The 12,638-nt window shown below is 58.4% G+C and overlaps 2 protein-coding genes across 2 annotated transcripts in view; both read right to left on the minus strand.

Moving 5' to 3' along the window:
- Nucleotides 1-1,846, minus strand: part of EHMT1 (euchromatic histone lysine methyltransferase 1) — a 123,691-nt gene extending 121,845 nt beyond the window's left edge. Inside the window, exon 1 of the mRNA XM_064727575.1 lies at nt 1,804-1,846. Within this exon, the coding sequence (XP_064583645.1) occupies nt 1,804-1,824 (21 nt within the window). The 5' untranslated portion in view covers nt 1,825-1,846. The remainder of the gene's footprint in view (nt 1-1,803) is intronic.
- Nucleotides 1,847-5,425: 3,579 nt separating this feature from the next.
- ARRDC1 (arrestin domain containing 1) overlaps nt 5,426-12,638 on the minus strand; it is a 40,455-nt gene continuing 33,242 nt past the window's right edge. Inside the window, exons 5-8 of the mRNA XM_064727742.1 lie at nt 12,311-12,493; nt 11,822-11,998; nt 11,262-11,673; nt 5,426-10,337 (exon numbers count right to left, since the gene is read on the minus strand). Of these exons, the coding sequence (XP_064583812.1) occupies nt 10,273-10,337; nt 11,262-11,673; nt 11,822-11,998; nt 12,311-12,493 (837 nt within the window). The 3' untranslated portion in view covers nt 5,426-10,272. The remainder of the gene's footprint in view (nt 10,338-11,261; nt 11,674-11,821; nt 11,999-12,310; nt 12,494-12,638) is intronic.

The following is a 12,638-nucleotide window of genomic DNA, read 5'->3' on the forward strand; positions in this document are numbered from 1 at the left end:
TGCACAGTGCACACCTGTATGACAGTCTCTGTACATCTGTATGACAGCCTGTGAATGATGCACACCTGTATGACAGCCTCTGTACAACAGTACACCTGTATGACAGTCTGTGTACACTGCACACCTGTAGGACAGTCTGAGAACGATGCACACCTGGATCACAGCCTGTATACATTGCACATCTGTATTACAGTCTGTGTACAAATGTTGACCTGTGCACGAATGCACACCTGTATGACAGTCTCTGCACAACAGTACACCTGTATTACAGTCCATACACAAGTGTACATCTGTATGACAGTCTGTGTATGATGCACACCTGTATGACAGCCTCTGTACAGCTGCACACCAGTATTACAGTCCATACACCAGTGTACATCTGTATGACAGGGTATATGATGCACACCTGCATGACAGCCTGTACAACATGCACCCTGTGACGACACACTGAGACAGCATACATCTGTGTATGATGTACCCGTAGACCCTCTTACAACATGCACACGTGTAAGACCACTATCATCTGCATTACAGTCTGTGTATGATGCACACCTGTATGCCAGCCTCTGTACAACACAGCACACCTGTATCACAGTCTGTGTATGATGCACACCTGTATGGCAGTCTCTGTACAGCTGCACACCAGTATTACAGTCCATACACCAGTGTACACCTGTATGACAGCCTGTGTATGATGCACACCTGTGTGACAGCCTCTGTACAACACTGCACACCGGTGTCATTACCTGGTGGCTCTCTCAGTGCACCAAGGCTCAGTAGCCAGCCCAGCCCAGCTGCTCGGCAGCGCTCACCTGAGGGCACAGACTGTGACAAGTTTACACTCTGTGCACAGCCGGGCTGGGCCGCACACAGAGCGGTGCTGCAGCCCCGTGTGTTCTCACACCCCGGGCACGGTCACAGCCCGGCTGCCGCCACCCACGGCAGTGCCCGTTCTGGGGGATGCGGGGCCGTGTCCCCCCGAGCCCGGCGGGTGACGGGGCCTCTGCGGGATCCCTGCAATGCTGCGGCTGCTCCAGGATCCCTGCAGCGTCCCGGGCCAGGCTGGACGAGCTTGGAGCAGCCGGGGTTAGCGGGAGGTGCCCCTGGCACGGCAGGGGTGCCGCTGGACCCTCGGGTGCCTTCCAGCCCGAACCGTTCCATGGCTGATTGCACATGCCCGGCGCGGCTCCGGGGAGGCACGGCAGCGCTGCGCTGTCCCCGTGTCACCGCGGCGGCAGCGCCGGCAGCACCAACTCCCGGCCGGGCTCCCCCGGGACGCGCAGCCCCGGCTCCCTCAGGGGCTCCTCCCGCCCGCGGCCCCGGACCCTGCATGGCTCCCGCCCGCCGCCGCCCCGGACCCTGCATGGCTCATAGCACCGGCCCGCCCGCCGCCGCCGCCGCCGCGCCCGGCCGGGCCCCGGACTCTGGATGGAGCCGCGCCAGCACCGCCCCGCCGCATGGGGCGGCCCCGGAACATGGATGGCGGCCCCGCCGCTCCCCCCTCCCGCCTCCGCCACACGCACTCGCTCCCATTGGGGGGAGCCCCGGAATCTGTATGGCACATACCACTGACTCACCGTGGAGGGGTGTAACTTATACAGAGTCCCGGGCCCCCCTACACACAATGGCAGCAGCTCCCACATTCTTCCCCTCAGAGGAGTTGGACTGAACCATGGGGCGGCGGGGGCACGGCCCCCCTCCCGGCCTCCGACAGAACCCGCCTGGCCCTGGGCGATACCACTCCACGCTCCCCCATCTTCCTTCCCCCCGCCCGGGTAGATGGACGCCGCCGCTCTCACTCACCTCGGCATCCACTGTGGCCATGGCCGGAGCCCCGGAGCGCAGCCCCGCCCCCCCGGCGGCTCCTCGCGCCTTGGCTCCGCCCCTTGCCCCTCATTCTTCTCAATGGAGACTCTCTGCCGCGCACTGCGCATGCGCGCGGCAGCATGGCGGCCCCCAGGGCCCCGCTGTCCGTACGGTGTCATGGCGGCGCCCGTCGGGAGGTGCCGTACGGACGGAGCGGGGATGGCGCTGCCGTGACACAGGGACAGCGCTGGGCTGGGACGGACCCCGAGCTCCCCGCACCGCCCCCACAAACCGCGGCTCCTCACTGATCCCGCCCAGACCCCCGAGTCCTCCGCACACCGCAGACTGAGGGGGAAGAGCGGCCCCGCTCCCAGCTGAGCGCATCGTGAGCTCCGCAAACTTTCAGCAGCGCAGCTTGCCCAGAAACCTACATAAAATAAAATCCCTGCAAAAATCGCAGAAAGCGTCAAAAAGTCCCTCTGTCTTTCCTGCCAAAAGGTTGAAAATCACCTCATTTTTCAGCTTCTCCCACTTTTGTGTCATTTCAGGCCAGTTTGTGCGAGGTTTACGGTGTCTGTGCCCCCTGAAGACAGGGATGGGGCAGAGGGAGCAGCTCGCCCTGGCTCTGCCCCAAGAGGGGTCCCTTCAGCCTCCTCCCTGCCTTTCCCACATCTCAAGCAACCACAACAGCTCCAACCCTCCCAAACCCCTCAGGGTCCCTCCCCGTGCCCAGGCCCTAAACCCATGATTGTAAAACAATTATCCCTTTTACAGCTCTCCACTAAAGCAGAAAATAGCACAAGGGGAGGAGATAAACACCTGCAAGGCTTCCTTGGCCCCACAGCTGCATCAGAGACCATTCTGAGGAAGTGACACCTGCCCCAGGGAGACACAGGGGTGGGCAGGTACTGCTGCACCAGCCGTCTGGACAGGGCAATCCGTGTTTCTTGGGGAAAACAGGAGCCTTTGAGTGCTCTGAAGTCAATTTACACATTTATTATCTGCTCTCTGGAGGGACAGATCCCATCCCTTGGTCCTCAGGCTGCACTCCTGTAGACCCCAGCTGACACCTCGCTCCTGTGAGCGGACAAATGGACATTTCTGTTCTGCTTCTCCCGAGGGGCAGCTCCCATCTCTGCTCTGGGCCAGGGACAGGAGCCAGGGCACGGCTGGGGCTGGGCCAGGGCAGCTCAGGCTGGAGCTCAGGGCAAGGCTCTGCCCCCAGAGGGTGCTGGCACTGCCCAGGCTGCCCAGGGAATGGGCACGGCCCCGAGGCTGCCAGAGCTCCAGGAGCCTTTGGGCAGTGCTGCCAGGGGTGCCCAGGCTGGGGGGGCTGGGGGATCCTGGTGGGTCCCCTCCCCTTGAGGGCAGCTCCGTGGGGAGCCCTGGCCGGGTGCGGGGCACAGCCGGGCTTATCCCGCTCCCATCCCACAGCTGCAGCCCCCGGGCACTCCTGGCACAGCTGTGCCAGCCCCGGGGCTGTCGCTGTCACGATGCACTGACTGACCCTGACTGACCGCTGCCCCCGCTGCCCTCACGCCGCGGTGCCCCAGGCTGTGGGACAGGCTGGGACAGCGCTGAGCTCCACAGGAGCGTCCCCAGCGGGGCCCCCCCGAGCTGTGTATCCCTCCGGTCACCCTGAGTGTCCCTCCCGGTCACCCTGAGTGTCTCTCCGGTCACCCAGGGCTGTGTGTCCCTTCCTGTCACCCCGGGCCGGACCTCGCAGCCCCCGCGGTGCCGGAGATCGGAGGCACTCGGGGCTGTGTCAGGGACCCCGAGAGGCTCCGAGAGGCTCCCAGAGCCGCTCAGAGCCCCGGGCGAGCCCTCAATACACCGCGAGCAGCCCCGGGGAGCCCCCGGGACACCGCGAGCAGCCTCAGGGAACTCCCAGGACACCGTGAGCAGCCCCGGGGCCGCTGCGGGCCCGGCAAGGGAAGGAGGCGGCGGCCCCGGAGCGCGGCCCGGCAGCGGCGGCAGCGCCCGCCCGGCAGCGCCGCGGTCAAAATAAAAGTCCCCGGGCCTGGGGACCCGCCCCCAGCCCGCCCCAGCCCCTCCGAGCAGCCTCTCCCTCAGTTTGGCAGCAGCAGCTCATTAATTAATTAATTAATTAATTAATTAATTAACCAATCCCCCAGAGAACCCCTGCGCACCGGCGGGACCGTGGCAGCGCCCCCGCGGAGCCCCCGGCGCGGCCCCTGCGGTGCCTCCCTCGGTGCGGACACGGAGGGGCCCCGGAGGTCCCAGCGCAACCGGGGGATGGGATGGGCTGAGGAGGAGGAGGAGGGTGGTGGCGGGGCGGGTGTCCTTTCCCTGGGATCCCCTCGGCATGGGGAGACTGCTCCCCGCACAGAGAAGAGACACCTCTGGAAAGCTCTGCTCGGGCAGGGGCCGGGGGCAACCTGGACATCGCCCACCTCACACTGAGGGTGCTCAGCATTTCCCATCCCGCACTGGAGGTGCCAACATCACCCCATCCTGTACTGGAGGTGCCCAGCATCGCCCATCCTGTACTCGGGGTGCCAACATCGCCCCGTCCTATACTGGGGGTGCCAACATCGCCCATTCTGTACTGAGGGTGCCAACATCACCCCATCCTGTACTGGAGGTACCCAGCATTGCCCCATCCTGTACTGGGAATGCCAACATCGCCCACCCCGCACTGGGGGTGCCCCGCGTGGGATGTTGGGAATCGCCTGCCTTCATCCCTGCTCCTACAAAGCAGACCCGGGCTCTCCAGCCTTTGCTGCGGGTCTGTCTTCCCCAGATGGACACAGGGACGCAGCGGCCACTGGGACAAACCTCCCCAAGCCACCGGGGGGGGGAGAAGCTCCCAAAAGAAGCCGAAATAACCAGGAACACACAGAGTTTTTGCAGCCCATCATCACTGGCCACCGCTCTCCTCCACCTCAATCTCATCCTGAGCGAAGGCAGAGGGGCGAGGACTGTGCCAGCGCTCCCTGCTTTCCTGGAGCGGCTGCTGGGAGCCGGGGCAGGGCCGGGGCAGGGCCGGGCAGCCGGAGCAGCCTCGCCGAGCTGCAGCCGGGCGGACATCGCCCTCTCCCGCCCGAGCCGGGCGAGCGGAGCCGCAGCCGCACATCCTGGGATTCCGGGCAGCAGGAAGAGCTCAACCCCAGCGCCCGGAGCTTCCTCCGGCCGCGGCCGCGTCCTTCCAGCGGCACCTGCCCGTGGAGCTGAGGCGAGGGGGATTGTAGGGTGGAAACCAGGGCAAGGTTCTGCCCCCAGAGGGTGCTGGCACTGCCCAGGCTGCCCAGGGAATGGGCACGGCCCCGAGGCTGCCAGAGCTCCAGGAGCCTTTGGGCAGCGCTGCCAGGGGTGCCCAGGCTGGGGTTAGGATGGATGATCTTTGTGGGTCCCTTCCAGCTCAGGATATTCCATGATTCTGTGATTCACCTTCCCACCCCAGCCCTTCCCCTGCCGAGCTGCAGGAGCCGTGGCTTTGCTTTAACCTCAGCTCTAAACCAGGCTCCAAGCTCCAGCTCCAGTGGGGATCCTCCACTGACAGCCCTGAAGCATTTCTCACCGTCAGGTCTCAGCATCCAGACAGCTGAGATATCATTTATGATCATCACATACCCAGAGCAAAACAACCTTGGTCTTAAAAAAGATCATCTTTATTTACATTTCTCCAGTTCTTTACATTTGGGGGGTTAAAACCCAGGACAAAAATACTCCCCAGAAGCCGTGGTAAACATGGAAAACTGCGAGTTTACATTTCAAAACCCAGTTATAAATTGCACAGAAGTCTTAGGTTGTACAGAGCCATCACAAATTGTTGTATAAAACCCCAAAATCTGTAAAGAGAACCACAGGAATAAAGAATTACAGCCACGAGTAGTGGTACAAGAAAGGGCACAAGTTTTGTGGGTTTTACCCTGCCAGTCTCTCTTGGGGAGGAGGGATGGGACATTCCTGTTGCAGATAGTTGCAAATATTTTAAAATATAGAATAAAACCCAAATGGAGCCTAGAACACCCTGTATCTCCTGCCTTGTGCTGGCTCAACAGGAAAACGTCCTAGCAGAAAATATTTATTTTTACAAAACTCCTGGAAGTTCAGTGGAAAGCTAAAAAAGAATCATTGTCAAAAAGAAAGAAGAGCCTTTGCATCCCCCAACTCCCCTTTCCCCATCTCCTGCAGGCAGTGGGACAGCAGATGCCAAAGCAGAGTTTAGTTTAGGACACAAACAACATTGAAAAAGCCAAAGGTATGGAGGTGGGATATGTGAAGAGTAGGAAAAGAACAAAACCATGAAGGACATAAAAGCAGCAGGGAAAAAAAAAAGAACTGATGTTATTTTTGGTGTTTTCCATTGGACACTGAGTTTGGAAACAATTAACTCACAAGCTTCTCTCGTGCCCCACTGCTCCCCCTCCCCATTTCAAACAAGCCCAAAAACAATTGCTTCAAAGCCAGGAATTAGAATGAATCCCTGCATGCTGAAGTTCTTTCCCCAGAGCTGTGATCAGAAAAATGGGCTTTTCCTCTTTATTTCAGTGTTCAGCAAGAGGAGGGAGGGAGGATCAAGGGCCTAAAGGAGCTCCCCAAGAGGTGGAACCAGAGAGGCTGTGGACAGGGGACAGAGGGGTTGATCCTCTCAGGAGAGGGCGAGTCCAGACTCAACCCCAAACCCAAACACTGGCTTTGCCCCACACCCAAAGCCCTCCCCAAGGACCTGCTGACAGTGCCACCCTGCAGGGGGGATCAAGGAGAGCCGGACCAACCCCTCCATCCTGCAGTGCTGCCCATTTCAAAGGGCTCCATAGAACATCAGCCAGGCTCTTTGGGTCAGGCCTCACTTCCCCGCACAGCCAAGGCAGGGCAGGAGGGGTGCAAAGCACTGATTGTCACTTGTAATGTCAATTCTCCTGCACAACGAGGCTGCTCAGAGCCAGCCCTGGCTGATGGCTGCTGCACCCTGGCTCTGAGGGGCCCTGCACAGCAGCTGGGCTGGGGAGCAGCCCTGGCCCCCAAAAGGATGAACACCACCCTGAGGTGTAGCTCCAGCCCATTCCTGCTCCCTCCACAGCAGCTGGTGGTGATGGACACTCCTCACCAGACAAGAGTGTCCCCATTTGCTCCCTGCTTTGCAAAGTGTACAGCAGGAGGTCCCAAAGACCAGGTTGTGGCAAATATAATTGGGGAGAGCAAGCTGAGGTGCACAGGAGCACTGCAGAGACAGGGCACAGCACGGGCTGGGTGGGGGCTCCTCCTCCACTGCCTCCACCATGGATGGGCCAGTCCCAAACAAAGGTGGAACATTCCCAAAGGTGGAACAAGGAGGACAGCTGCTGGCTGGGAGTCTGGAAAAACAGCCCAGTGGCTCTGGCCACAGCAACCAAACAGCAATCTCATTTTCCAGCCAAGGAACATGGGCTGGCCACATCAGCAGCAGCTCAGCCCCAGGCATGGAGAAGGAGCTGGGAGACCAGTCCCGTTCCCAGCCCTTCCTGCCTCTCCCTGAGCCTGCCCGGGTCAGGAGCCTGCAGCCCAACCCAGCAGGTCCAGAAGCATTGACAGCTCACAGGAATTTTTCCAGGGGTGTGGAAGGGATTTGGGTTCAAGGATTTGCACAGCCAACAGCAAGGAAGGCCATGGAGCTGCAGACTGAGCCAGGCAAGACAGGTTCAGCCATGTGGGAGGAAGAGGAAGAGCACTGGGGAAGAGCTGTACCTGCCTTTGGCCCATTGGGGATGAAGAATGCTGCTCATGGCAGCACCCAACACAGGAGAGCCAGAACCATGGAAGCTGGGCAGAAGCATAGGCTGAGAAGAGAATGAAGAAGGATCTTTGTGTCTGAGACACAGATCACAGCCCAGGCTACCTGCAGTGACAACATTGAGGCAACATCTGCCTGCTTCAGCCATGGGATGACCAAAGTGGGATTGTGGGGAGGAGCCTTCTTCCACTTTCACAGAATCACAGAAATTCTAGGTTGGAAGAGACCTTTAAGATCATCGAGTCCAACCCATGTTCTAACACCTCAACTAGATCATGGCACCAAGTGCCACATCCAGGCTTTTTTTAAACTCTTCGAGGGATGGTGACTCTACCACCTCCCTGGGTAGATGATTCCTGTATTTGACCACTCTTTCTGTAAAATACTTCCTCCTTAATTCTAGCCTGTATCTCCCTTGGCGCAGCTTGAGACTGTGTCCTCTTGTTCTGTCTGTTGTTGCCCCCAGCTCACCACAGCCACCCTTCAGGAAGTTGAAGAGAGTGATAAGGTCACCCCTGAGTCTCCTTTTCTCCAGGCTGAACAACCCCAGCTCCCTCAGTCGTTCTTCATATGGCTTGTGTTCTAAGCCCCTCATCAGCCTCGTTGCTCTCCTTCAGAACTTTCCATAAGTTTATCCCAAATGGCTCTTTAGGAGCTGGGGCTGGTGGTCCCCAGCCCTTCCAGCCAGACCTTGGCTATGCCATCTCCATCCTCCCAAAGGCAGAGGCTGCTCTCCCCCTCCTCCCCTGCCAGCAGTGAGCACTGCCCAGGACTCCTGGGCCACTTGGACAAATCCTGGCTTTGGGACACAGGGCCTGGGAAGCAGCAGTGCTGCAGTGGCTGCTCTCTCCAGAGCCAAGCCTGTGGCCCCAAATTCCCTCCAGCCATGGGGAATTTTGAGCCTGGCACTGTGGTCAGGTCACACCGTGTTTGTTTTCCCCAAGCTGCCTTGGCAGAGTTCACCACCTTTCCTGGTGAGAGCAAAAAAACTTCATTTTGTAAGAAATCAGCAAGGTGCATTCCTGATTTGGCATGAACAGGCACATGGATCAGCATCAGAAATGGATGAAAAAGCACAGCATTTCTCATAGAATAATTTATTAAATACAGCATTAAAATTTGTATTTCTGAATTCAATCATTAAAAACAACTTCATCTCATATATATATATATATTTATATATATTCAGGGACAATGACAATCACTCTATCATCATTGGTGCATCTTGTGCCAGCACTGCTCAGAATGGCACCTTTGCTACACTACCCTTAAAGCAGTTCAATGCTTAAAAAAAACCAAAATAAAAAAGCATTTGCAAAGAAAGAGTGCAAAGCAGGGCCTGTCCCAGCTGCCTGAAGGGTGTGCAGAGGTGGCTGAGCAAGGAGGCAGCAGCTGGAAATGCTCCTAAAGGTCTGTCAGGTATTGCCTGCCCAGCCTGGGGCCGTGTGGGGACCAGCTCTGAGGTGCCAAAGGTCTGGAGGCCACAACTCCAGCCTGGCTGGCACCTGTGGCTCTGAGGGACGTGGTTGTGGTTTCTCAGCTTGGGCAGTCAATGCTGAATGAGCTAAACAAGGTGTGTGGGGGGAAAAGCACAAAAGAAAAATTGCAAGAAAACCCAGCTCGTTCCCCCAGGTGCCAGGTGCAGCAGAGGCTGCAGCTCCCCACGGGTTGTGTTCATTGTCACATTCTGCTCAGGCCCAGGGGACACACAGGGCCACCACAGGGCCCTGGCAGGGACAGCCACTCCCAGGGACAGCCCCACAGACAGGGGAGGGATCCCACGGGCAGGGCCCCTGGGCAGGCTCAGAGGTAGCATCAGACAGACTTTTGTGATTGACGGTCACTCAGCTGCAGCCTGGGAGGAGAGGGCACCCTGCAGGGACATGGAGTGTGGTCCCCCTGCTCCAGAGTGAGCAGTGCTGCTGTCCTGTGTGCCAGGGCCCAGCAGTGAGCAAGGCTGGGCTGTGTCCCACAGGGCTCTGTGGGGAGAAAGACACCCCATCCCACACCAGGATCTTCCCCAGGGCTCACCAGGGCTTTTCAGCAAGTGTCCCCACAAGCCCCCCTGTGCCCATGGCCACTGACACTGCCATCACTCCCCCCACAGCTCAGGTACAGCGAGGGTTTGTGCTTTTGGCTTTTCTAAAGTCCCTGACCTTCTGAACCTGCTTACTCCAAGAAACCTCCTGCTACCCTTAGGACCTCTGAGGACAAGGAGGAAGGGCTGTCAAAACCATTTGAGGAGAGCACACAGCCCCTAAAAGAGGAGAGCAAGTCCACACAGCCCAGCCCTCCCTCAGAGTGGGGCTGTGCAGAGTCAGGAGTGTTTCAGATAAGGCATCGCAGGTGCTTTGATAGTAAAGCAGTTAGTGTTGACTACAGTACTGGAACAGGCTGGCCCAGGGCACAGGGCCACATCCAGCTCCCCAGCACTTGGAGGAGCTCCAAGGGGAGCTCCAGGGCCACATCCAGCTCTCCAGCAGCAGCAGGAGACTGTTCAGGTTCCCTGACCTCTCCTACACACATGCAGGCTGCTCTGGCTGCCCTTTTTGGTTTTTTTACCCCCTCCCCAGAAAGAGACTTCAGAAGCCCAGGCTGGGATGTGGCAGCTCCCCCCCAAAGCAGCCAGAGAGACAAGAAGACGCCTTGTGCTGTACCAGACTGTGCCACAGGCGGGTGCCCCATGGTGCCAGGGCGGGCAGTGCCAGCGGGGTCGGAGCAGGGGAGGGCTAATTGCCATTGCTGATGCTGGAGTTGGCACTGCTGCAGCTCTGCTCGTAGGATGGAGGTGCCTCTGTGGGGGAAAGGAAGAATGAGAGAGGTTATGGTGGGTTTGGGAGATTCCCTTCAGCCCAGTCTGTGTAACCCAGGGCAGAGTGAAGCAACCCACTAACACACACTCCCTGCCAGGGCCCCAGCTGAGGTGCAGGGGCTTTGGAGGGTTTGAGCCAGCCAGTCCCATCCCTGCCCTGATGCCCATGGAGGTGAAAATCACAACCTCACAGTCTTGTTCTGTTCCTCCCTTTCTTTCCTAAGCATCCTCCTGTCTTCCAGCACCTCCAGATCACTCGTGCTCCATGTGCCCCAGCCCAGGGCTGAAGTAACACATGGAGTGTTCTGTTACCCCAGGGCAAAGAGAGGGGCTGATTTGGGTATAACTGTGCCAACACACACTGCTGGCCTTGTCACCCCTGTAACAGCCCCAGGAACCCAGCACAGCCCCAGGAACCCCACACTCACTGCTGGCCCTGCCACCCCAGCACAGCTGCAGGATTCCAGCATGCTGGGATTTCCCCGAACTGCCCTGGACACTTTGTCAGCTCCCACCCCCACAGCTTCAGACCAGCTGCAGGCCCACTCCAAGTCAGACAGAAGATTCCAGTGACATCATTTTCCTGGCTGTGCTCCCACCAGCCTCACCACAAGCCAAGAAGTTTTTCTATCAGTGGGAGGCTGAGAGCTCTTTTAAGAACAGGGAGATCCTCTCACGACGAGCCCAGGGCAGGCCTGGGTGTGGATGTGGGAAGGACAGCTGGCTTTTACAGCTGGAAGAGGGGACTCCTCCAGAGGCTAAAGCAGGCAGAGAGATGTCACAATCCCTCTGACAGCAGCCTGCAGCAGACTGACTGAATCCCCAGATTCCCAGCAGTTCACAGCTAGCAGAGACTGAGGTAGGAGCTGTTTCCCCCCAGCTGCTGATCCCAGGAGTGCTGCTCACCATAGGGGTATCCCCACGTGCTGTACTCTGGGGGCAGGATGAGAGAGCTGGCTGTGGGAACAGGCACCACGTTCCCCTCAGCATAGTAGGGGACAGTGGCTCCTGTGGACAGGCAGAGTGTGGGGTGGTTTGGGGAGCCCGTCTGCTCCGAGTCCGCCCGAATCTCCTGGAAGCTCAGTCCTGGGGCGTAGCTGAAGGGCTGCTGCTGGGAATGGCTTTTGGTGGGGATGGAGACATTGTCCATGGGGTGATAGCCACTGGCAGCCTCCTCTTCCTCTGGGGGGGCACTGGGGACCACCACAGATGGGATGTGCTGGATGGAGCGGGAGGGGCTCAGCGGGACCCTGTTCACAGCAATGTTTCCAATGTAGATGGGGAGAGTGACAGAAACCTCTGGAGACTTGAGGGAAACCTGGAAGAGAAGGGAAAACAGTGGCATCCTCGTGATACATGGCAGTGGGAAGATTCACCTGATGCCTGGAGCACCCAGACCACAGTGCTCAGCCTGGGAGGGAGCACAGAGCCACGGCCCAGCCCAGGGATTCTCCAAATAAACTCACCTGGATGTAGTAGTCAATGTGGATGAGGCTGCAGCCCTGCAGAATGGACTGGGGCAGTGCTGGAACCAGGATCTGCTCCTTCCATTCTGCATGTTTCCAGGCTTTCACCCCTGAGCCTTCCACCTCGGCGATGGTCCTCAGGTCGTAGATCCAGCGCTTGGATTTGTAGGCCACTTTCTGCACAGACAGGAGAAACACAGCTGGCTCAGAGCTGCAGGTGGTCTTCTGTCTCCCACAAATGTAAACCAGGACACAACCCCACCCAACTGCTTTGTCAAATAAGCACAAGCACAGACATAAGAGGCATATTCCAGGAATACCCTTGTTGTGTGACAGACTCAGCAGGGATAAGCAAGACAAGTTCTAGATCCTCTTTCCCCAGGAAGGCAGAGGGGACCAGAGGTGGGGATTTGGCTGCCCCAGTTTCACAGAGGCCTCCCTGGGGTGGAGCAGCAGCACAAGGCAGAGGATGGCCCCATGGGCACCCACCTGGAGCAGACTGGCCACCACAGCGCCGGTGTCGCGGCCAGATTTGTTCTCGATGTCCGTGCGGAGCTGGATGGCCTGGCCCACGATGTAGCCCTTCAGGTCAGACGTGGCTGTCAGGATGATGTTGCCACTTTTCACAAGCTTGTAGTTGAACTTCTTGGTGATGGACATGGTGTTGGGCTGCTGCAGGATGGCACAGACAGAGGTGTTGGCTCAAGAGAGTCAGAGAGCCTCCAGGAAAACACTCAAGAGATTCACAACAAGCAAGCAGAAATATTTGCATCTAAGAGGATGCAAAGAACCGGCAACATGGCAATGCCACAGACAA

This window comes from Zonotrichia leucophrys, chromosome 17 (assembly GCF_028769735.1).
Source record: "Zonotrichia leucophrys gambelii isolate GWCS_2022_RI chromosome 17, RI_Zleu_2.0, whole genome shotgun sequence".
NCBI classification, from domain to species: Eukaryota; Metazoa; Chordata; class Aves; order Passeriformes; family Passerellidae; genus Zonotrichia; species Zonotrichia leucophrys.